Source organism: Primulina eburnea, chromosome 4, assembly GCF_022965805.1.
Source record: "Primulina eburnea isolate SZY01 chromosome 4, ASM2296580v1, whole genome shotgun sequence".
Taxonomy (NCBI): Eukaryota; Viridiplantae; Streptophyta; class Magnoliopsida; order Lamiales; family Gesneriaceae; genus Primulina; species Primulina eburnea.
Window position 1 is genome coordinate 11,733,444 of NC_133104.1, and position 24,936 is coordinate 11,758,379.

Below are 24,936 nucleotides of genomic sequence, written 5' to 3' on the forward strand. Positions count from 1 at the left end.
TGTATATTTTTTAGGCTTGGATGCTAAAAATATAGTATTCAAGCACTCCAAATTGTATACAAAGTGTCACACATGTTAATATAATGCATCGTTTTTGTCACACTCGGGCGTGAGTTGAATGTTTCTTTGAAGATCCTGACAGTAATCGTAGAACATGTAGTTGGTTTGGACCCATGCCATGGCTGCGTATTGCTGGCTGCTCAGCCCCGTAGAACCCGATGGCGAGGCTGTCGCGGGGCGGCAGGAGATGGCAGTGTTTGCCTCGCAGCCGCTAGTCTTGAAATTATTGTACTTTCCGACGAAAGGTTGGAAAGTGTAGTCGGCTTTGTACTTTCCATTTTCGGTCGCCCATGAAGAAGCATCCCATATTGACCCGTACACGTACATTGGCCTCAATGGGAATGTGGCATCGGTCTTTCTCGGATACCTTCTAATAGGAATATCATCCACTAAAAATCTGCAAATTTTTTGTAATTAAATATTAATATCAAGATTTTAAATGGAAGGAGTAGAAATTGAAAATCCAATATTTAATTGCAATGGGTACATAGGATTAATATTTATGGAATATTTATGTAGTGATAAAATTACTCGGCGTGGTAATATTTTTTCAGAATAGTCACGTAATATTAATTCATGCACAATGGTAACATCAAGTATGAGGTATTATTATTCATGTTTTTACCTAAAACACCATTAAATTGAGGATCAAAATGAGATAAATATATCCAAATTAATAAATAACTGATTAAATAGAAGATCAAACCCAATTACAGGTGTCACTTCGGGTAGGTTTGGTCGGTTTGAGCAATAGTACTATTCAAAAATTGCTCAAACCGAACCCAACCTGAACCCGAGTCAACCCAAAAATTCTCAACCCGAACCTGAACTTGAATCAACTCGATCAACCCATCAACACGTATAACCTGATTTTGAATTTTTTATTGAAAATTTAATAAATTCTAATAATAATAATAATAATAATAATAATAATAATAATAATAATAATAACAATAATATTTTAATTTAAACATATAATAACAAAAAGTCCCTCATATATATGATTTAAATTTGAAATTCTAATCATAAAAAAATAAAATATATTTATTAAATCAAATAAACAAGTATTTAAAAAATAAAAAATGTTCAAAATAAATATTAAATTATGAAAATTTATGATATAAATATACAATAAATATTTTTCTGACGTAATATATATAAAAAAAATGTAGGCTATATTTATTAATTATATAATTTTTTAAAAAAATTAAACAATCCTGGTCAACCCGATCATTTTTTTTGGGCCAGCTACCGGGTCTAACCCAATCTGACCTGAACACGAAAACCCCAAACTCAAACATTATTTTTTTCGGGTTGAACCGTGTCAGGTTGGTAGATCGTGTCGGATTTTGACACCCTTAAACCCAATGGACTGAATAAATAAATTGCGGTATAACCCATCCATTTCGGCACTCTTTCTTAAATTTCCGATATGTATGACACGAAATTTTCGCATTTAGTCCTATTTCATCAAGAATTTTCAATGTCGGGAGGAAGTGCCAAGTTAGTATGAGAACTCGCTAACATAGTAAAACAAATTGAAGAGAAAATTGCATATTGCATCAAAAACTATTATAACCATGTCATATCATGTGGTAATATACTTTGACGAATTTATAAGGATTTTAATATTTTATCAAGTGGTAGTTATATATTTGAAGTATAGACTTTACAAAAGTATATTAAAAAATTTATAATGTATCAACGAAAAATTGACTCGACAACAAATTAATTCATTTGGAGTTTTAATATTAAATTAGAAAAGGGTTGACTCAAAATTTAAATTAAAACAATATATGAATTTCTAATTTGTATAAGATTCCAACTCACATGATCTCATCTGGATTCCATAGAATGCCATAGTCGTGAAAATCCTTGGCTGGGTCGAACCAAAGGTGAAATCTCATTTCTCTACCTACAATATTGTCCCCATCCCCACTCCCTTTCATGTAAACATTGGTCTGCAACACATACGGCTTGTCCTCCGTTGTCCCAAGAAATTCGATGTCGATTTCATCGTGGTCTCCTGGAAGATCTTCATTATTCGAAAGCTGCTCAAATTATTTTAAAGTAAATAAATTAATAGAAATCGAACTTATAATATATTTAGTTTCTGTAATATGATTTACTATAGAAAATAATAATAATATAAAGTCAGTATGTGTGGTTTTGGTTGAAATCTTACGTAGAAAGATGTAATCACTCCTGCAGTATAGCCAGGATGTAGCTTGATCGCCGACCCAAAATAGCCGGATGAATAGGAATTCAAAGATTTAAAGCCACTTCCTGCCGGTATATATATCCATCCGGGTAATATGTCAGTATCTTCATAACATTTTGAAATACCCAATAGCCAACCATCATGTACCGATCGTTCTAAAATCATATATACATACTAGAGCAACTGCTGTCCAATTACACACAGCCCCCTTAGAATTCGTCTTATAAGATATTAATCAACCTTTCCATCAAGTTCAAAACAAAGCCCTTGAAAGTTGAACTAAAATCTATAACCATAATGTCGAAAGTCGTCTCTTGTATTCAAGGTCCGATCCGCCACCACCAGTATATATATGAAAACATAACAAACTTTAACCAGTATTCCTCTGGGCATATTGTATATAGTAGCATCTCTAAATTTATTTAATAGGTAAAAAACTTTTACATGCACAAGCAGTAAGGCCATCCATACCTGAAGTTTTGTCAAGCCAAATAGTGAGTGTCGCTTGGTCTAGGGTTTGATGCTGAGGACCCCAACGATTAGTGTACAGTTTCTCAAAGGGTGTCGGACCAATGTTGGACGTAGGGCAGTATCCAGAAGAGGGTGGGCCTTGAGCAGCTTCGTTTTGTGAAGGGTAAAACAAAATGGAGAACAAGAAAATTACAAGGGGAGACATCTTATTTATCTTGTAGGGAACAAATATGATATCAACTACATATAATTCGTGACAGAAATTGAGTAGCGGAGAGATAGTATATATACTACAAATATCGAGTGTGTTGACATTATGCAAAGGTATGTGTGTGTGTGTCTATATAGATTATATATAATGGTATTTTTATTTTATTCATTGTTGTTAAGAAAAATAACACTTTTTGGTTTATTAATTTTTGGATGTTTGGTTTTGATGGGCTAACTTTGATTTTTTTTTTTTAGTTCTATTTCGATGGAGCGGTGACACGAAATCTAAAATAATTTGAATAGATTATATATATTAGTTGTTACTGGGTTCATTGTGTCATTTTCACATATGTGGGTCTGGATGATATAGTATGGTGTGTTCATTAATAAATTATTTAGCTTTTATCCTTTTTTTTTTTTTTTTGCTTTACCATATACATAATTTAATTAATTATTATTTTTAACAGATTATTTTTGACATTTCATGAATGATGATGGTCATTTTAAAATCTCTATCAGCACGACACTGCTGGATGGAACAAAGTCAATCAAATATTGAAGATTATTGTATTTTAAAATGTTAAAGAATAATCCACCATTAATAAAGTATATGCATCATCACTTGCGAAAATAATTAATTGCACAACTAAATTTTTTTATAGAGACATAATTTCAAAACAAATTTTAATTACATAGTCAGGTTTAGGATTTTATAACTTTAATGTGTTTATAAAATGAATAAATAATATGTCTTCATTGACTCGACTTGTTTCTAATCTGGTCGGAAGAAAAATTAATTGTTCATCGTCTCTTATAGCGAAAGGGGATTGAATTATTCGTGGAGTAGGCAAGCGCGATGCCTAAAATTCATGAGTACAATTTCTTCTGCCAATATTTTATTAGACGAACCTATCGTACAAGCTTTGCCTAATGCAATTTATCTGACTGACCTAGCTAATTTGCAAACCACTGCACTAAGCTCAGGGTTTGCTTAATGTTCACCCAACATATAGGAGCCGCAATTTCCTCGTAATCCAAAAAAAAAGGGATTGGATTTGCTCCAAAAATGTTAAAGCAATAAAATTTTATTGATAAATTTTTATAATAATATAAATTTAATCCCGAATTTATTAAATAATCTTATCTCTTTCCGTTTATGAAATTTACCATCCGTTTCTAAGAGGAAAAATCACGAAAAATGCAATGTGAATTGGCTTAAATAAGGTTGTCCTCCTCTAATTGATCAAAATTTCTCCTTAATGCGATAAATTGGTTTTATATGTTCTGGCTGATTTTTGCCGGAGATCTTACATGGTTGCCGACAAAGCCAATTTTTTTATATATAGAAATACCAAATTTTGGCCAATAAATGACCCAAAGCATTTATAGGGTAATTTTGAAGGACGGATTTGATAGTTATTCCATACCTGAGAATCTACTATTACACATGATTGATTTGATTTGCACAAAGTATTAGAGTAAATATAAGCTAACTTATAACTTACCGACTCCATTGAAGGTCATCAGATGGCGAGATTGGGTATAGTTTCCAAATACGTAGGGGTTATTGCATTGTAGTAGAAGATTCACCTTATATCTATGTGTGAAAATATTTTATGTGATCTGAAGAGTTAATAGTATAAAAAATCTCTGGTAAGAGTAAGACATGTGAATTTTGGAAAGGTGTTTCTCCAGTGGCACATATCATTTCACGAGTATTACTCAAATATATATCACATCGTTATCGAATTAATTTTCAATTCTCCATATACCAATTATTGCATATTCGATCGGGATACATGAGTTGAAGGGACCGTACTGTACGCTAACATAACTTAAGGTTCTTGCAGGCCCTATAAGTGATAACGAGAAGATCACGGGGAGATGCTACTAAAAGCTCTAATACGTGAAACTTTAATAAAACAAGAAATAAAACACACATCAATGCAATAATCATGCATTTAATGCTTTGCAATAATTAAGCACATATTTTAGTAAAACCCTATATTGCATGTAGTCAGGTTACATAGTTAAAATTTTTCTAGACATTACAATTTGGCTAGAGCAAGAATGTGTTTTAGGGAAATTTGTTTTCTTATCTACACATACCATCTTACTATTAGTACTCAAATATTCATCACATCATTATTAAATTCATATTAAACTCTCGATATATCAATGGTTGCAGATTCGATCATGTTATATTTTTTGAAGTGGTCATACTGTACTGTGAACATAACTTAAGGCTCTTGCAAGAACTATCATCAATACCTATGAGATCATGGGATGCCGCCACAAGACGCTCTTACCATGATCCGATGGGTGCAATTAGAAATGAGTTCTGACATTTTTGATCAAGGTATTGATGAAAATAATGATGCTAATTAGGGTAAACCCGGATAAGAATAAATGTTATTCTGAATCACATTGAGATGTAAACATATGTTTAGCTCCATCTCTGAACCATTGAGGGTCATACAAGTATTATTTTTTGTGCTCCCGTTGTGAAAGTCAAAATTCAAAGAGTTAAATTTGATGACTGTAGTTTGATAGAGATCAAACAGAATACTAATAAATCAGAATACTTATAAATCAGTTTATAAGTTGATTCCATTAGATGAAAGAAATAAAAGTTGGCATATTTGCTAATTGAGAAAATGGAGTTGAACTTTCTGTTTTGGAGAAAGAGTTCACAAAACTGACAGATATCAAATATGGAAAGTGAAAGTTTTTATTTTTGACATTTTTAATTTTTATTATAGGAACAAGACTTGTATCCTCGATACATTGGCGCTGATGGGTCGTCGATCGAGATTATTACGAGTTCCAAATTATTTATTTAGTGAATTTAAAATTTACTAATTAAATAATAGTATTAGTAGTGGTGACTATTAATATATACAAAATTCTTATAAATATTTTAGATGAGTCTAGAATTAATTTACTAATAAGTTAATTAAATAAAGTAAATAATTGGTATTTAGTATAACTAATATATCTATGAGTGTATTAAATGTGCATGTGAAAATATTTTAATATTTATATATACATTTTATATTGAGATATAAAGATGTGTTCATATAATATAAAGATTTAATATATTATCAACAGTTGATAAATATATGTTATAATATTAATATCAGAATTTTAATTAATGAAAATTAAGAGTCTTGATGATGTTAATAGTCCTACTGGTATAAAGCTTGTGTATTTATTTTATAAATAAGTTATCAAAAATTGCTAACACAAGAAAATTATACAACAAAGTTCACCAAAATTCCTTTCTTCCAATCCACTCTCGGCCACTTGAGAAAAATTAAGAAGAAATTTTCGACCACCATCTTCCATCACTGCCGCTTCCCGCCGACGCTGCATCGATTCCGGGTTTGTGAAATTCACGACTCCCAATCTCAACACAAAATTTTTTTGCAATTCCTAGTGCAATTCAAATAAGGAACAAAGTTTTCGATTGTAGACAAAATTTGACGAACAAAAGGCGGATATTTCGAAGAAAAATACAAGAAATGTCATCTCCGCTAATCTCGATCAGATTGGTTTGGAGTCCAGAGTTTAAAATGCACATAAATATAACCTAAACACCATTTGGATGTTTGAATAACATACGATGCTCAAGGAAATTTTCGATCGTCAAAACAAAAATTTAAAACTTCCGCTAGATTTTGGGTGCCAAAAATCATTACACAAACAGCAAGGACAGGAGCCGAGTATTAGGGCTCAAACTCCTGAGGTCGGGATGGAAAGGTTAGTAAAGGTTTGGTGAATATTAGGAGAATGAGGGGGAAGATTTTGGGGATTATGGATGGTATATATGGGATTGGACAATCCTCCCCCTAGAGCTAGCTTTTGAGGTTGAGTTAGGTCCAAATTCCAATCTTAACATGGTATCAGAGCCCGGGTTCCACCGTTATGTGTTGGACTGCCTATAATTAGGCCACCCATTCTGCCCATAATTGGGTTATTTGTAAACTCCACGCTCCAGATGTTCATTCCTGGGCGTGAGAGGGGTGTGTTAATTGTCCCACATCGGTTGGATAAATAACCTTTGAGTGGTATATATGAGATTGGACAATCCTCCCCCTAGAGCTAGCTTTTGAGGTTGAGTTAGGTCCAAGTTCCAATCTTAACATGGTATCAGAGCCCGGGTTCCACCGTTATGTGTTGGACTGTCTATAATTAGGCCACCCATTCTGCCCATAATTGGGTTATTTGTAAACTCCACGCTCCAGATGTTCATTCCTGAGCGTGAGAGGGGTGTGTTAATTGTCCCACATCGGTTGGATAAATAACCTTTGAGTGATATATATGGGATTGGACAATCCTCCCCCTAGAGCTAGCTTTTGAGGTTGAGTTAGGTCCAAGTTCCAATGTCTCACGGATCACAATCTGTGAGACGGGTCAACCCTACCCATATTCACAATAAAAAGTAATACTCTTAGTGTAAAGGGCCTAAAACTTCTTGCTTTAAAATTTGCGGAAAATTAAAAATTTTCTTTTTAAAAGAACTTAATTGGCCTTTCTCATAAGATCAACTGATGAATCGAGTTCAATGTTTAAAATAAAAGCAGCGGAAGAAAATAATTGTTCTCCAACAACAACAATTTAAAAATGTTCGAGGACTGATAAAAATTTAGTTTGCGGAATAAAATAAACACTGCAACACTGAGGTCCTCGGGTGCCACTACTGCCGACCCAAGCTGGCTCACTGGTCCCCGCCCTCGGCCCTGACCTCATCAGTACCTACAACAATCAAGTCTAGTGAGCCTAAAGACTCAGCATGCATATATCGCAGGTAACGAGTAAAATCTGAGTAAAAATATGCATGGGGTAAAATATCATGCCATGTGACATGCTGAAAATAATCTGTACTGAGCAATTATAATACGTGCATGCTGAACTGATAATCACAGTGAAAATAATTGCTCCTTGGAGCCTGCACTGAAATAATTGATAAAACTTTTCCGTTGAGATTATGTTTTACGCCTGTGGCCACTGCACTAAGCTGAACTGATCGGTATCTGACTACCGGGGAGCCTGGAACTGAGCTGGCGGTCACTGAAGACCCGATGGTACCAACCTGAACTGAGCGGTCACTGAAGACCCGATGGTACCAACCTGAACTGAGCGGTCACTGGCGACCGTATAAATAATAATAATGCTCCCACATAGTGAATGAACCACAAGCCATATCGCATAAATCTCAAAAATAATCATTTTTCTGTTTTCATGCACGTAAAATAATTAACTGACGATAATGAAAATATCCTGAAATTTTACCAACTGGAATGGTTCTTCCCCAGGCTCGCTGCAACCTAAAAATGCCATGAAAATATGCAATGGATTTTTCTTAGGCAAATTTATGCAATTAAATTTCTAAAATGCGTCAACTACGTCTAACGACCTCGTATTTAATCATGACTTTAAACCAACCCGAACCAACACTGAACCAACGTGACGTCATGATTAAAATACGTTTAAAATTATGAATTTATGCTCCTAAAATTATGAGGGTCGAAATTTAGGTGAAATGGAGGCCAAAACATGAAACGCTCTTTCGAGAGTCAATTTAGCACATCGCACCGTAAATTCTCGAACGACCTCAAAAATGATCCGAATCACGAACGGTCGAAAACATGACCTTCCTAACTCAATGGGGCATTGTCCAGTCCAAGGCCATAGGCTAAAAGCCAACCAAGAACTCAAACAAGCCTCCTAATCGACACAGCAAGTTGCTGTAATTTCCAGCAGCTGTGCAAGTGTAGTGTCTTGCTTCGTTTATTGTCATGGATCGTTCCGGTGATCATTTAATTGACCATGGCACGATCTAGACTTTATGAGGCATGGTGTGAACCGTGGCTAATGGCTAACAAGCCAACCAAGATCCACACAATCACCACAAACCGAACCATACATGCTGTACCAACCGAAAGCCGAGTGGGGAAAGGGGGCTGTTCTTGCATTTTGTGTCAAAACCGATGAGCCATGGACCAAGCCACCAAAAGGGCGACTTAGTCACGTCTTAGACATGCTAGGGAAGCAATCTAACCATGGCTATATGCCCTTGGGGCAGCCAAGATCAGATCCCTTCTCCTTGACAGCATAGCAGAATTTTCGAACCACATTTCAGCACCTGTGGAAGGTTGCTGTCCAAAACCGAATTCCAGAAAGCATGTGGACTGAAATAATGGACTAAAGTGATCCTAATCCATCCTAGAACATGTCTAGATATCGCCTTGGGAGCCTGGAGTCGAGCCATCCACCTGAAACATCACAACAAGTGAAACCGTAAAGCTGCTCAAGAACTCAAAAAAAATCTGCATGTGTTTCCTTAAAAATTCTGTGCTGTATTTCGTTTTTGGCATGGAAGGGTGATCATGAATCATGAAAATAATGTTAATATGACTTGATTGAGGTTTAGAAAAACATATGTACATGCCTGGATTTTTCGTTTGAAAGAAAACGAAAAGAACGAGACGTTACGACGCGGAGGAGTGGAGCGCTTTTCCTTCCTTCTTTTCTCTCTTGATGCACACGATTTTCCACCCTAAAGCTCTACTGAAAACTCACGGTTCTAGATCTGAAAATGAGCTGCTGTTTTCGGTGATGGAGAGGGAAGAGGGTGGTTCTAGATATTGAGGGGAGATCCACAATAAAAGGGATAGGAAAGCAAGACCAAGTCTCCCCCTCCTTTCAAATTTGAAATGTTGTTGCTAGCAACAAATTGTTGGATGGATCTAGAATGCAAGTGACCGAAATATACCTTGGTTTAAAGGCTAGGATAAGCTCTAAATAATAATTAAATGGTGCTCCCAAAAATAAAAGATTATCCTACTAATTAATTAACCAAGAAAGGGTCAAAGGTGTTGAGTTGGCAATTGAGTTAGTGCATCTCCCAGGGGTGGCCGAAAATTGGTATTAAAATGATGGGGAAAAAGTTTTCTAGTTGCTAAGTTTTAAGCCTTTAAAGCCTCACTTATTCTTTAATTAATTTAGTAATTAAATCCCTTAATTATTTAGCTTAAATGAGCTTATTTTTCTACTCACCTCAAGCAACTTAATTAATCCCTTAAACTCTTTTTTAACTTAAATTAACTTACTTGCTAGGTAAAATAAATTCTGGAAATATTTTCTGAAATCTTAAATTTATCTCTAAACTCCAACTCCGGTCCGGCCTCACTGAAATAACTGAAATGCTGAAAATCAACTACTGAACTGAATAAATAAATAATTAACTTCAAATAAATGCATAAAAAAAATAATCATGCAATGAAGTTAATTAAATTTAAAAATCTAGAATTATGCATGGCTTATACGTCTACTGATTTTTTTTTTTTTTTTTACGGGTTCTACAATCCTTCCCCTCTTAAAAGAAATTTCGTCCTCGAAATTAGAACTCACCGAATAACTCGGGGTAACGCTCTCTCATCTCCGGCTCAGACTCCCACGTAGCTTCCTCCTCTGAATGGTTGAGCCATTTGACTTTGACTCGCTTAACCAGCTTGTTCCGAAGCTTCTTCTCCTGTCTGTCTAAGATCTGCACGGGTCTCTCCTCATAAGATAAGTTCGGAGCAAGCTGCAACGGCTCAAAATTCAGCACATGCGAAGGGTTCGCCATGTACTTTCTCAGCATGGAGACGTGAAAGACATTGTGTACTCCGGCCAGATTCGGCGGAAGAGCCACACGATACGCTAGCGTCCCAACTCTGTCGAGGATCTCAAACGGTACAATAAATCTCGGACTGAGCTTCCCTTTCTTTCCGAACCTCATGACACCCTTCATAGGTGCCACTTTCACGAAGACATGATCGCCCACTGCAAACTGTAAGTCTCTCCTCCGCTGATCGGCATAACTCTTCTGCCGGCTCTGAGCAGTCCTCATCCTATCACGGATCTTGGCTACTACCTCTGCTGCCTGCTGAACAATCTCTGGACCCAACTCTGCTCTCTTTCCTACTTCATCCCAATGAACAGGAGATCGACACTTACGGCCATACAAAGCTTCATACGGTGCCATACCAATGGAAGACTGGAAGCTGTTGTTATAGGTGAACTCTACCAATGGTAAGTTCGACTCCCAACTCCCAGAGAAATCAATGACGCAAGCGCGAAGAAGATCCTCCAAAATCTGAATAACTCGCTCCGACTGCCCATCTGTCTGCGGTTGGAAAGCTGTGCTAAACAGCAACTTCGTACCCAAAGTCGAATGCAAACTCTTCCAAAATGAGGAAGTGAATCTGGGATCTCTGTCGGATACGATAGAAACTGGAATGCCATGAAGTCGGACTATCTCCCGGTTATACAGCTCTGCATACTGAACCATAGTGAAAGTCGTCTTAATAGGCAAGAAGTGCGCTGATTTGGTAAGACGATCTACAATCACCCAAATGGCATTCGATCCTCTGGCTGATCTCGGAAAACCGGTCACAAAATCCATGGTGACGTTCTCCCACTTCCACTCAGGAATAGGAAGAGGCTTGAGCAAACCTGCTGGTCTCTGATGCTCGGCCTTCACTAACTGGCAAGTCAGGCACTCAGATACAAAACGCCTGATGTCCTTCTTTATCCCTGGCCACCAATACAATAGCTGCAGATCTTTGTACATCTTTGTACTCCCAGGGTAAATGGAGTACGGGGACGTATGGTCCTCCGATAAGATGTCTGCTCGGATAGAATCACTGCTAGGAACCCATATTCTATCTCGGTATCTCACAATACCGTCGCCGACTGAGTACAAAACACTACCCTTGGATTCATCTCTCTTCTTCCACTGTGCCAACTGCTCATCTGCGGCCTGACCACTGCGAATACGGTCCAAAAGAGTAGACTGAATGGTCAAGGTAGATAAACGAGGAACTCTACCTCGAGGATAAGTCTCAAGACCGAACCTCTGCATCTCAATCTGAAGAGGTGTCTCCATCGTCAAATGAGCCATCACTGCGACTTTTCTGCTCAAAGCATCTGCAACTACATTAGCTTTACCCGGGTGGTAGCTAATGTCACAATCATAGTCTTTCACAAGCTCCAACCAACGCCTCTGACGCATGTTCAGCTCCTTCTGCGTAAAGAAATACTTGAGGCTCTTGTGGTCGGTAAAGATCTGGCATTTCTCTCCATACAGATAGTGCCTCCAAATCTTCAAAGCAAAGACTACGGCCGCTAACTCCAGATCATGGGTGGGGTAGTTCTTCTCGTGGATTTTCAGCTGTCGAGAAGCATATGCTATCACTCTCCCATGCTGCATCAATACTGCGCCAAGACCGAGCTTCGAAGCATCGGTATAAAGAACGAACTCGCCGGGTCCTGACGGTGTGGCCAAAACTGGTGCTGAAATAAGAGCTTGCTTCAAAGTATCGAAGCTCTTCTAGCACTCATCGCTCCACACAAACTTCACATTCTTATTTTTCAGTGCTGTGAGTGGAACGGCAATGGATGAGAATCCCTGAATGAACTTCCTGTAATATCCTGCCAGCCCAAGAAAACTGCGGATCTCGGATGCATTCTGAGGCACAACCCAATCTCTGACTGCTGCAACTTTTGCGGGGTCTACCTCGATGCCACTGCTGGAGACGATGTGGCCTAGGAACGCCACCTTTTCTAACCAGAATTCGCGTTTACTGAACTTTGCGAATAGTTTGTGCTTCTGCAAGGTCTGCAACACTGTAGTCAGATGCCTGCTATGCTCCTCCTGACTCTTGGAGTAGACGAGTATGTCGTCTATGAACACTATCACAAACTGGTCGAGGTACGGCTGAAATACGCGATTCACGAGATCCATGAAGATTGCTGGCGCATTCGTAAGACCGAACGGCATCACAAGGAACTCGTAGTGACCATAACGAGTCCTGAAAGCTGTCTTCGAGACATCAGCATCTCTCACTCTCAACTGATGATAACCAGAACGCAGATCAATCTTGGAGAAAATCGAAGCTCCCTGCAACTGGTCAAACAGATCCTCAATCCTCGGTAGTGGGTACTTGTTCTTAACTGTAACCCTGTTCAACTCCCGATAGTCAATGCAAAGCCTCATCGAGCCATCCTTCTTCTTAACAAACAAGACCGACGCGCCCCATGGTGAAAAGCTCGGGCGAATGAACTCCTTGTCGAGAAGTTCCTGAATCTGCTTCTTAAGCTCTGCCATCTCTGTCGGTGCTAAACGGTACGGTGCTTTGGAGATCGGAGCCGTACCTGGCATAAGCTCGATGGAAAACTCCACCTCTCTCTCGGGTGGCAAACCAGAGACGTCTTCGGGAAAAACGTCTAAGAAATCTCTGACAATCGGAACATCAGAGGCTGACTGGCTGGGTTCCTCGGGGACAGCTAAAAAGGTCGCTAGAAATGCTCGACACCCTCTATGCATGAGTTTCCTAGCCTGAACATATGGAATAATGCGCGGTAACGAAAAGTACATGTCCGGCTCAAATAAGAACTGATCCATTCCAGGCGGTCGGACAAGAACAGATCTCCGCTGGAAGTCTATCAACACTCTGTTCTTCAGTAGCCAATCCATCCCTAGGATGATGTCGAATTCCGGCATCGGTAGCACAATCAGATCCGCATATACGAGCTTACCGTGCAGCTCAAGGTCTATATCTCGGATAACATTGGTGGCTGCCATCTCCTCGCCTGACGGCAACACTACTGAAAAGGCTATGTCTAGCCCAATGGTCTTGATCTTCAGAAAGTTTGCAAAGACCTCCGATATAAACGAGTGAGTGGCCCCTGAATCTATCAAGGCCTTGGTAGCTTTGCCGGCTATGAAAATTCTCCCTGAAAGTTCGGAATACTAAGCAGAACCCAACGATCACAAGAGCTAAGCTTATAGACATGCAAAGGTCAAAGTTCTTCTAACTAAGTCCCGAAAATATCACTAAGTAGAGCATGCAATCCTATCGTGGTTCTATGTTCAAATCTTACTCCCGATAGTCAAAACACGGAATTTCAATGATAACTTAAAGCTTAAAGGTACCTGTCAATAACATGGTCTCAGGGTTGGTTTCCGCGGCATGGAGAGCGAAAACTCGGCCCTGAGTAGGCAGATTCCTCTGCGGGCAATGTGGCAACATGTGGTCTGGACTGCCACACTTAAAACACTTTCCTGAGCCAGCCATACATGCTCCAGGATGGCGGCGAGAGCACCTCGGACAGACTGGGTACTCCTGAGTCCTCGGGGCTGGGCGTCTCCGCTGCTGTTGCTGCTGCTGCAGGTGGTGACCTCTGTTTCTAGGCGGCCCATGGAATGGCCTCTTATGTTGCTGCTGATGCTGATGAGGAGGAGGGCGGTGTGGTGCCTGGACTGGGCGCTTGCCCTGTCGGTCCCTCTCAATATCCCGCTGATCCTGTTCTGCGGCTAAGGCCTTGGAGACGGCAATCTCATAAGTGGCAGGGTCAGATACCCTAACATCCCAGCGCAAGATCGGCCGTAGTCCCACCAGAAAATGCATCAACTTTGCTCTGGCATCATTTGCTATCAGGGGCACAAAGTGACAGCCCCTCTCGAACTTACGGATAAACTCCGTAACTGACATATCCCCTTGCCTCAGACTCATGAACTCTGTGGTCAGTCTGGTGCCAACCTCCTCACCAAAATACTTGGAGTAGAAAACCTCCGTGAATCGGGTCCAAGAAAGTGTAGCCAAAGTCAAGGCTACTGACGCTCCTTCCCACCATAAGCGGGCGTCTCCAGTAAATAAATAGGTCGCACATCGAACTCGGTCGGCGTCTCCCAGCTCCATGAAATCAAAGATAACCTCGAGGGACTTGATCCATCCCTCGGCAACCATGGGGTCAGATGTCCCGGAGAATTCCTTTGGGCGCATCTTCATAAATCGCTCATAGACGGCCTCGGGCCCTGTCGGCCTAGTCACCACAGCATTGTTCCCTGCAAACTGTGCGAAGAACTGAGTCATACCAGCTAACATCTGGGCATTCATGTCCGGTGGGGGCGGTGGAGGAGGTGGAGGAGTAGGAGGAGGTGTCTGCCTCTCTTGTCTCTGATCATCGCCCTCGCGACGGTGCTCGCCACCACCTCTCGGGCGTCCAACTTGGCGTCTAGGGGGCATACTGTTCCATACATAACCCGTACGTAACTAATATGCATAATTTCATAATTTATTATAACTGAATACTGAAATACTGAATGTCTGGAAGCATGCTGACAAAATAAATTCATGCTTTAAATAATTGCTGAACAAAATGCTGAACTGAAAACTTACAGACCGAAGACGTGGCTTCGTGAGCTTCTCGCAGTCAGTAGTAGTGAAACCCTATATAGAACCACCGCTCTGATACCAATTGTAAAGGGCCTAAAACTTCTTGCTTTAAAATTTGCGGAAAATTAAAAATTTTCTTTTTAAAAGAACTTAATTGGCCTTTCTCATAAGATCAACTGATGAATCGAGTTCAATGTTTAAAATAAAAGCAGCGGAAGAAAATAATTGTTCTCCAACAACAACAATTTAAAAATGTTCGATGACTGATAAAAATTTAGTTTGCGGAATAAAATAAACACTGCAACACTGAGGTCTTCGGGTGCCACTACTGCCGACCCAAGCTGGCTCACTGGTCCCCGCCCTCGGCCCTGACCTCATCAGTACCTACAACAATCAAGTCTAGTGAGCCTAAAGACTCAGCATGCATATATCGCAGGTAACGAGTAAAATCTGAGTAAAAATATGCATGGGGTAAAATATCATGCCATGTGACATGCTGAAAATAATCTGTACTGAGCAATTATAATACGTGCATGCTGAACTGATAATCACAGTGAAAATAATTGCTCCTTGGAGCCTGCACTGAAATAATTGATAAAACTTTTCCGTTGAGATTATGTTTTACGCCTGTGGCCACTGCACTAAGCTGAACTGATCGGTAACTGACTACCGGGGAGCCTGGAACTGAGCTGGCGGTCACTGAAGACCCGATGGTACCAACCTGAACTGAGCGGTCACTGAAGACCCGATGGTACCAACCTGAACTGAGCGGTCACTGGCGACCGTATAAATAATAATAATGCTCCCACATAGTGAATGAACCACAAGCCATATCGCATAAATCTAAAAAATAATCATTTTTCTGTTTTCATGCACGTAAAATAATTAACTGACGATAATGAAAATATCCTGAAATTTTACCAACTGGAATGGTTCTTCCCCAGGCTCGCTGCAACCTAAAAATGCCATGAAAATATGCAATGGATTTTTCTTAGGCAAATTTATGCAATTAAATTTCTAAAATGCGTCAACTACGTCTAACGACCTCGTATTTAATCATGACTTTAAACCAACCCGAACCAACACTGAACCAACGTGACGTCATGATTAAAATACGTTTAAAATTATGAATTTATGCTCCTAAAATTATGAGGGTCGAAATTTAAGTGAAATGGAGGCCAAAACATGAAACGCTCTTTCGAGAGTCAATTTAGCACATCGCACCGTAAATTCTCGAACGACCTCAAAAATGATCCGAATCACGAACGGTCGAAAACATGACCTTCCTAACTCAATGGGGCATTGTCCAGTCCAAGGCCATAGGCTAAAAGCCAACCAAGAACTCAAACAAGCCTCCTAATCGACACAGCAAGTTGCTGTAATTTCCAGCAGCTGTGCAAGTGTAGTGTCTTGCTTCGTTTATTGTCATGGATCGTTCCGGTGATCATTTAATTGACCATGGCACGATCTAGACTTTATGAGGCATGGTGTGAACCGTGGCTAATGGCTAACAAGCCAACCAAGATCCACACAATCACCACAAACCGAACCATACATGCTGTACCAACCGAAAGCCGAGTGGGGAAAGGGGGCTGTTCTTGCATTTTGTGTCAAAACCGATGAGCCATGGACCAAGCCACCAAAAGGGCGACTTAGTCACGTCTTAGACATGCTAGGGAAGCAATCTAACCATGGCTATATGCCCTTGGGGCAGCCAAGATCAGATCCCTTCTCCTTGACAGCATAGCAGAATTTTCGAACCACATTTCAGCACCTGTGGAAGGTTGCTGTCCAAAACCGAATTCCAGAAAGCATGTGGACTGAAATAATGGACTAAAGTGATCCTAATCCATCCTAGAACATGTCTAGATATCGCCTTGGGAGCCTGGAGTCGATCCATCCACCTGAAACATCACAACAAGTGAAACCGTAAAGCTGCTCAAGAACTCAAAAAAAATCTGCATGTGTTTCCTTAAAAATTCTGTGCTGTATTTCGTTTTTGGCATGGAAGGGTGATCATGAATCATGAAAATAATGTTAATATGACTTGATTGAGGTTTAGAAAAACATATGTACATGCCTGGATTTTTCGTTTGAAAGAAAACGAAAAGAACGAGACGTTACGACGCGGAGGAGTGGAGCGCTTTTCCTTCCTTCTTTTCTCTCTTGATGCACACGATTTTCCACCCTAAAGCTCTACTGAAAACTCACGGTTCTAGATCTGAAAATGAGCTGCTGTTTTCGGTGATGGAGAGGGAAGAGGGTGGTTCTAGATATTGAGGGGAGATCCACAATAAAAGGGATAGGAAAGCAAGACCAAGTCTCCCCCTCCTTTCAAATTTGAAATGTTGTTGCTAGCAACAAATTGTTGGATGGATCTAGAATGCAAGTGACCGAAATATACCTTGGTTTAAAGGCTAGGATAAGCTCTAAATAATAATTAAATGGTGCTCCCAAAAATAAAAGATTATCCTACTAATTAATTAACCAAGAAAGGGTCAAAGGTGTTGAGTTGGCAATTGAGTTAGTGCATCTCCCAGGGGTGGCCGAAAATTGGTATTAAAATGATGGGGAAAAAGTTTTCTAGTTGCTAAGTTTTAAGCCTTTAAAGCCTCACTTATTCTTTAATTAATTTAGTAATTAAATCCCTTAATTATTTAGCTTAAATGAGCTTATTTTTCTACTCACCTCAAGCAACTTAATTAATCCCTTAAACTCCTTTTTAACTTAACTTACTTGCTAGCTAAAATAAATTCTGGAAATATTTTCTGAAATCTTAAATTTATCTCTAAACTCCAACTCCGGTCCGGCCTCACTGAAATAACTGAAATGCTGAAAATCAACTACTGAACTGAATAAATAAATAATTAACTTCAAATAAATGCATAAAAAAATAATCATGCAATGAAGTTAATTAAATTTAAAAATTTAGAATTATGCATGGCTTATACGTCTACTGATTTTTTTTTTTTTTTTTTACGGGTTCTACACTTAGCATAAAAAGTAATACTTTTTCATGGATTATCCAAATAAAGATCCGTCTCACAAAATACGACCCGTGAGACCGTCTCACATAAGTTTTTGCCTATCCATATTCACAATAAAAAATAATACTCTTAACATAAAAAATAATATTTTTTCATGGATGACCCAAATAAAAGATCCGTCTCACAAATACGACCCGTGCGACCGTCTCACACAAGTTTTTACCTTTCCTTTAAATATAAGATGTGCCTCATTCTTTTATCCATGAGTAGGTCTCTAGTGAAATAGTCTCACGAATCTTTATCTGTGAGACGGGTCAACCCTACTGATATTACAATAAAAAGTAATACTCTTAGCATAAAATTAATATTTTTTCATGGATAACCCAAATAAGAAATCCGTCTCACAAAATATGACCCGTTAGGTCGTGTCATACAAGTTTTTGTCTTTTTTCATTTAGTAAACTGTATTCTTAATGCACTAGAATTTGTTCTCTATTTTCGTAAATCCAATTAAGATTTGAGTGTCGAAATGGTCATGCAAAAAAACTCTTTTGACGCCCATTCACTTGTTGTTTGAGTGTTTGCAAGAGCTCAGTTCGGGACTTCGTCCACGTCAGTTAGATGAAACCGCTCGAGAGTGTGATATGTCTACCTCACTTTTTTAGGTGATATCAATAATTTATTTTTTAAAAATAAGTGACATATTGTGTAATTATTCGAGTATATGGCGTTTGTATCTAATAATAATAAAACTATTAAACGATGTAATAAAATATTTTAAATGTTCCGAAGGTATTTATGATTTTGTCACTATTAATTTTGAAAATAGGACTAGTTTAGGCATGTTATATGGGTTTTCTGAAAAGAACATTTCCAAATTTTTGTTCAAGATTTCAGTTATCAGTAATATTTTTGTATTCCATTGTCATTAATTGTTTTTGGAGGTTATGGCATTGTCAGCTGAGACTTCAGGTTCCAATCAAGTTCTGGATCTTATGCCGATGCGAAATATATAGTTGAAATACTTATAATTTCTTTTAAAAATCAAGATTAAAAATCACATGCAAATCTCGTATCCGATGGGTTAAAGAATTTAAGATGAGTTTTGTTTTTGTAAGTAAATAAATGATTGACTCATATTAATTGTATCTTCTTCACCAATCCATATAAGACACACTTCAAATTAGGATGCTCAAATTGGACGAATCAGATATCACTAGTAGAATTTTTGGTTTTTACTTCGCCACTGGTTACTTCGAAGATTATTAATTATGAAGTAATATATACCAATCAACTTCGGTAATAACACCGACAAAGTAAAACATTATGGGCTTCAATTCTAATTTTTCGTAACATTTTACTTCGACAGAGTATATTTGATGAAGTAAAAAGTTTAAAAAAATTTGCAATTTATATTTAGTGAAGTAAAACAATGAACCACAATTGTAATTTATTTCTCTTAAATTATCTCTTAATTTAATGATGAAGTAATAAAATATAAAATAACTCGTCATATTAATTACTTCACTGCAATACAAAAAAATGAAGTCTTTTAAATCTACTACTAAATTAAATGATGAAATAATAAAATACAAAATAACTCATCATATAAAAATTGTGTCGAAGTTAAAGAAAGAATTTACTTCACCACAACTCAATAATTGTGAAGTCGTTCTCTATTAATTACTTCACTACAATACAAAAAATTAAAGTAATTCGTCATTAAATGTAAATTGTGAAGTAACTCGTCATATTAATTACTTCACTACAATACAAAAAAAATGAAGTTTTTTAAATCTACTACTAAATTAAATGATGAAGTAATAAAATACAAAATAACTCGTCATATTAAAAAATAAAGTTTTTTAAATCTATTACTTCGTCATTAAAGGGGTAAATTATAGAGTAATAAAAGATCTTTATGACTGTTTTTAACAAATTGTCTCAAATATTTGCGACAATGGTCACAAAAGGCTAATTTAAAAATTGGCGACGGTTTGATAATTTTAGCGTGTTGGGGATCGATATATAGTTTAGAGAGGGGAGGGTGAATAAATTCTTTCCTTCGACGGTCGTTTTTGCAGAGGGTGCTAGAATCCTGTTTGAGATTATAGCAAATCTTGTTCACGAGTAAGTCCAGCAGATCACAATAATAAGTGCGGAAACGATCCGATGGAGTATGATAAAACACAAAGAAACAGTAGGCAGTTGACAATGGTTGTTTATGGAAGTTCGAAGATAAAATCTTCTACGTCTCCCCTTCTTCTGTTTCCAGAAGGTATCACTAAAAGACTTTGGTTTTTATAGTACAACACTTGTACACATCCACTTCAATAAGACTTATCCTTTGCCTACTGAAACTCTTAGTTTCTCAATACAATGAAACGAATACAACAAAGTTCTGGAAAATACTCTTTTCCAGATTTACAATCTCTTCTCAAAGATATAGTAACGAGAATATTCTTGTAAAGAGAGTAAGAAACAGTCAGCACAATATGATCTCAAAATATCAGATAATTAATATGAAGCGTGTGTTGATTTTTTGTATTTTGAGTTGTAGATGATAAGAAGTTCTGAGTGCTCAAATCAACGTTCATAAGTTGGAGATTGTACTCGTAGTTTTTGGTGACCTATAAACGTATTTGATCTTGCATATATATAGAAGTCTTGAATCAACGTCTATAATCAAAACGACTTCTTTGACTTCTGATAGAATCAGCTTTATTACCTAAAAAGAAAAAAGCTTCAGAACAATCAGTCTTGGTTCATACCACATTTGGTAAAACGTATTAAATGACTTTGTTCAACATTTAATGATTCATTAAATATTTGTAATTGATAAAATAACGGTAACATTTAATATATCGACGATAGGTTCTGATTCAGCAAAGAGCCAAGTTCTTCTTCTGTTTTCCTAATCTGATAAGTACTTGAGAGTACTGATTTGTTAAGGTGATTCGAGAACTTCTACTTTTATACTATCTACTGATTTTACTAACGAGATCTACTGGTTTTTGAATATCATCACCACAATTAAATTAAGTTTATCAGTTTCCCTCTTTGCTGTGATGCTGAAACCTAGAAGTTAGTATAAAGAAGAGAACAGTTAAATCATGAAAGATAACAATTATAACCAAATGAATGAGAGGTAAATAAACAGTAAATCATACTTTTGAAAAAAAATATTAATCTCAAAGATTAATCATCAGTCCCAATATCTTTGAATAGAGCATCATCATCATCTTGAGGATCTTGGCTTCTGAGAGATGATTCTGCTTGTTGATGTCCTCCCGATCTACTTTCCTTTGTCCTTACTTCTGTTCTACTCACTGCTTCCCCCTTTTTGGCATCAAGGCGAGTTAGCAGTTCATCCATTCGTCCAGAAAGAATGATAATACTGGAATTCATCATTTCCAAGAATGGGACTTGATTCGAAACACGATCAGTTAGGGCCTGAAGAGATTGAGATTGAGACTCAATCTTTGCATTGATGGATTCCAATTTCAAATCAGCAGCTTCCATTCTAGTGGAAATAGAGCGAAGAGACGACTCATGATCAGCAACAGTTCAAATAATGTTCGATTGTCCAAGAACGATGTCGACGTGACTAGACAAGACATTCTTTCTGAAAAGTTCGGATTCAACTTCAAGTTTAGCCAATGATTCTGTCGTTTTAATGAAATTTTTTGTTATGCGTTCTCGGAAGAATTTTGTGGCGGGAGCTTCACCAGCATGTTCAAAGGACATCTGTTTGACTATCTCTGAGATTCTGTCAATATTGCGCTTCACTACATCAATCTCTAATTCAAGATTGAATTGCTCTTCTTTTGAGGATGGGCTTCTTGCGAGCATACGTGCTGAGATTTCAGCTAGTGCGCAACATGAGCAACGCGAGATGGCTACCATTTCTGCTCGATGTTCAGCAGAGAAAATCTCCAAATTTGGTAGTGATTGAGATGGTGAAACATCCGAGTCTGCTAATTGTTGTTCTGCTAGATGAGCTCCTGGTTGAACCATGTCATCAGCCTGAGCGGCTTCTCGTGTAGCAAAGACATTAACAACAATAGATTGAATGACTTCATCCACTGAAGCCAATTCACGAACATATAAGAGAGATGAAGACTGGGTAGGCTGCTTCGGACATGCAGGAGTACTAGAGACCTTGGATTTTGGTGGAGCTGTAGTCCTTTCCTCTACTGGCTTATTCTGAGAAAAGTCTGGAACGAAGCCTACTGAATATTGAACAGGTTCTCCAAATGTTTGTTCTTGAGCAAAAAGTTTCTCATTTATCAATCTTAAATGGTTAGAGATAATATGGATCACATTCTGATTCTGAGCAGCAGTTGGAATCATGGCATCAAAGTTAGGCTGAAGAGTCTTTAACACCGATTCCAATTTTTTTCGTTTCAGCTGCTCAAGAATGAAACCTCGGTGTCTCATAGATTCGATTACATTCTCATTTTTGGCAACTTCAAACACTTTCTCTTCATTTTCGACCATTTTACTGAATGCACCTTTTGTTCTGAAGAAAGTGAGAGGATGGAAAACTCGAACCTTGTGCCAATCATCAAAAAAATTCATTTCTTCATTGAAAGATTTCTCAATTTCTTCCAAATCAAGGTCAACACCAGTTAAAACAGATGATTTGTGGTTCTACAACGAGTTTCCATTTGCCTTTATCTGACGAAGAGACAGGAAACACGGGTCGTAAAGCAGAAGACCCTGCAGTAGATTCATGAATAACAACTCAAGACAAGGGTCTGAAGGATGGAAGAGTAGAAGTGGTGATAGCAGAAGTAACTGCTGGCTTGGTGACCGGAGCAGATTCTCGCAAAGAAGACGTGGCTTCTGGCAACAATTGTCTCAACGGAACCGTTTCCAAATCAGCAATGGCTGCTGTTTTCTTGATGCGAAGCACCGTGCGAGCCTTCTTCTTGGTAGGGGTGGCAGGGACAGATGTTTGAATAGGAGCAGGAGAATCCTCAGAAACTGTTTTATCAAAATCAGTGGAGATAACCACTCTCTTCTTCTTGATCTTCTTCTGAGGTCCTTGAGCTCCAGTCTGAGCATCTCCTACCTCCTTTTTCAAGGCAATTAACTCAGCAACAAATGGCTTTGGCCTCAAGGCGAGAACATTTTCAGCATCGGCCATAGTCACATAAGAGGCGTCCTGTTCAGTAGTGAGGGGTAAACCAGCATCCTTAAGCATTTTGCTTATTTGAACAGCGAAACCAGAAATCTTCCGCAGAGCCATATCCTTCAGGATTCTAAACAAGAATCCACTACAATCCACCTTAAATCCCGAAGTGATAGAGAACATCACTTGAACCTTCTCCTTGGTCAATTTGTCAAACGTTCCAGCTTTGACCAACAGCGCTTTTGCAACAATATCAGCGGGCACTTGATATTCCATCTTTAGTAGCTTCTTGAAACAGGAAGGAGAGAGTTCCTCTCCAGAAGCTGAGAAAGTAATGAGGGCAGCCGACATCTCCTCCTTAGAGGTATCAGAAAATTCAGAGATATCTGAGCATGGGAGGAAGAACGTCGATCCCAGTAGTGGAGCATCGATTAAAATAGATACATCTCCCTGGGAATAAGTGATTTTCCCTTCATCAACTTTAGCTCTGGCATAGAGATCCAGGAGGGCAGTCTTGTAAATAATAGCTGGTCCTTCCAGAAACCTTCGAAGGCCAGATTTCTCGATGGCTTTGAACATATTGACTAGATTTTCATCCTTGATTGTCAATACTGAATCAAAATTAACTTGATAAGCATTGAGTGTATAAGCTCTAGCCATTTTTCTGCAAGTAGAAATGATTTTGAAGTAGATTTTGCAGTAGAATGAAAATACGAGAAAAAACAGTAGCTAGAATGCAAAAGATCTGAAAGTGTAAAGGTGAAAAGACTAATAAAGGACTGTTGAAGTCTAAAATGTACAGCCGTCAGTGAAACATAAGGACATGTGTCAATATGTTTACAGTTGAATTTGAAAATTTGAGCAGAGAGTGTCAGATACTCCAAAATTTTAAAATGACTAAAAATAGGCGGGCTGTCCAAGGTGGTTACTAAAAAAATATCAGAAGAAAGTTTGTCGTCTTATGATAATATATACTGGAAGTTACGAAGTACTGAAATAAATTCAGCATCTGAATAAGATCCAGTAGACACACTGTTTTATCGAAAAGACAAACCTTCTTCTGCTTCTGATAAAACATGGAAATGGAAACGACATAATAAAATAAAGTTCCCCCTCAATTAATGCAACTCATAAATGCAAAAGATACGATATCTGAGGGAATAAAAATGACTCTTGATATTCATGCATGATGTGACCGGTTGGATGTCTCTTTAGCTTCCCCCAAGACTCTATATAAATACCTGCAATCTCACAAATAAGATAATTACACAAATAATAACAAAACACAAATGGATGATGAAAAAAAGATCTCAGAGTCTTCTCCAGAGACTAATTCAGCAGAGAAATTGCAAGGAAACTTTCCAGCTTCTCGTAAGATGATGTCTGAAGACATCCTTTGTCAAGCTATGAAGTTTTGGAAGAAATTCCTTGGCCTGTAATATGAAAAATCAGTTAAATTGTTCCTTTTTATTAGGGTTAAGCTGTGGAATCATCCCGTTCAGCAACCACGATCATGACAAGAGAGGGGATCCCAGCTTAGCTTAGTTTCTGTTGAAGTACTTTGCAGTACTTCAATCTGCTGAAACTAGCACATTGTAATAGATAGGACAATGTAATGCATCT

At 38.1% G+C, this 24,936-nt stretch overlaps 1 protein-coding gene across 1 annotated transcript; it reads right to left on the minus strand.

The window, feature by feature from the left end:
* On the minus strand, positions 1 to 2,987 carry LOC140829786 (probable xyloglucan endotransglucosylase/hydrolase protein 32). The gene is made up of 4 exons (XM_073193076.1): positions 2,753 to 2,987; positions 2,246 to 2,346; positions 1,891 to 2,111; positions 1 to 457 (listed from the first exon to the last, which is right to left on the minus strand). The coding sequence occupies exons 1-4, from the start codon at positions 2,955 to 2,957 to the stop codon at positions 76 to 78; spliced, it is 909 nt and encodes a 302-aa protein (XP_073049177.1). The 5' UTR covers positions 2,958 to 2,987; the 3' UTR covers positions 1 to 75.
* Positions 2,988 to 24,936: the final 21,949 nt, after the last annotated feature.

Excerpts from the sequence above, each read along its gene's own strand:
- LOC140829786 (XM_073193076.1), bottom strand. The coding sequence starts at position 2,957 with ATGTCTCCCCTTGTAATTTTCTTGTTCTCCATTTTGTTTTACCCTTCA. Across the intron at positions 2,347-2,752 it reads TTGGCTTGACAAAACTTCAG|GAAGTGGCTTTAAATCTTTG; the intron begins GTATGGATGGCC and ends ATATACCGGCAG. Across the intron at positions 2,112-2,245 it reads GAGTGATTACATCTTTCTAC|CTTTCGAATAATGAAGATCT; the intron begins GTAAGATTTCAA and ends TAATTTGAGCAG.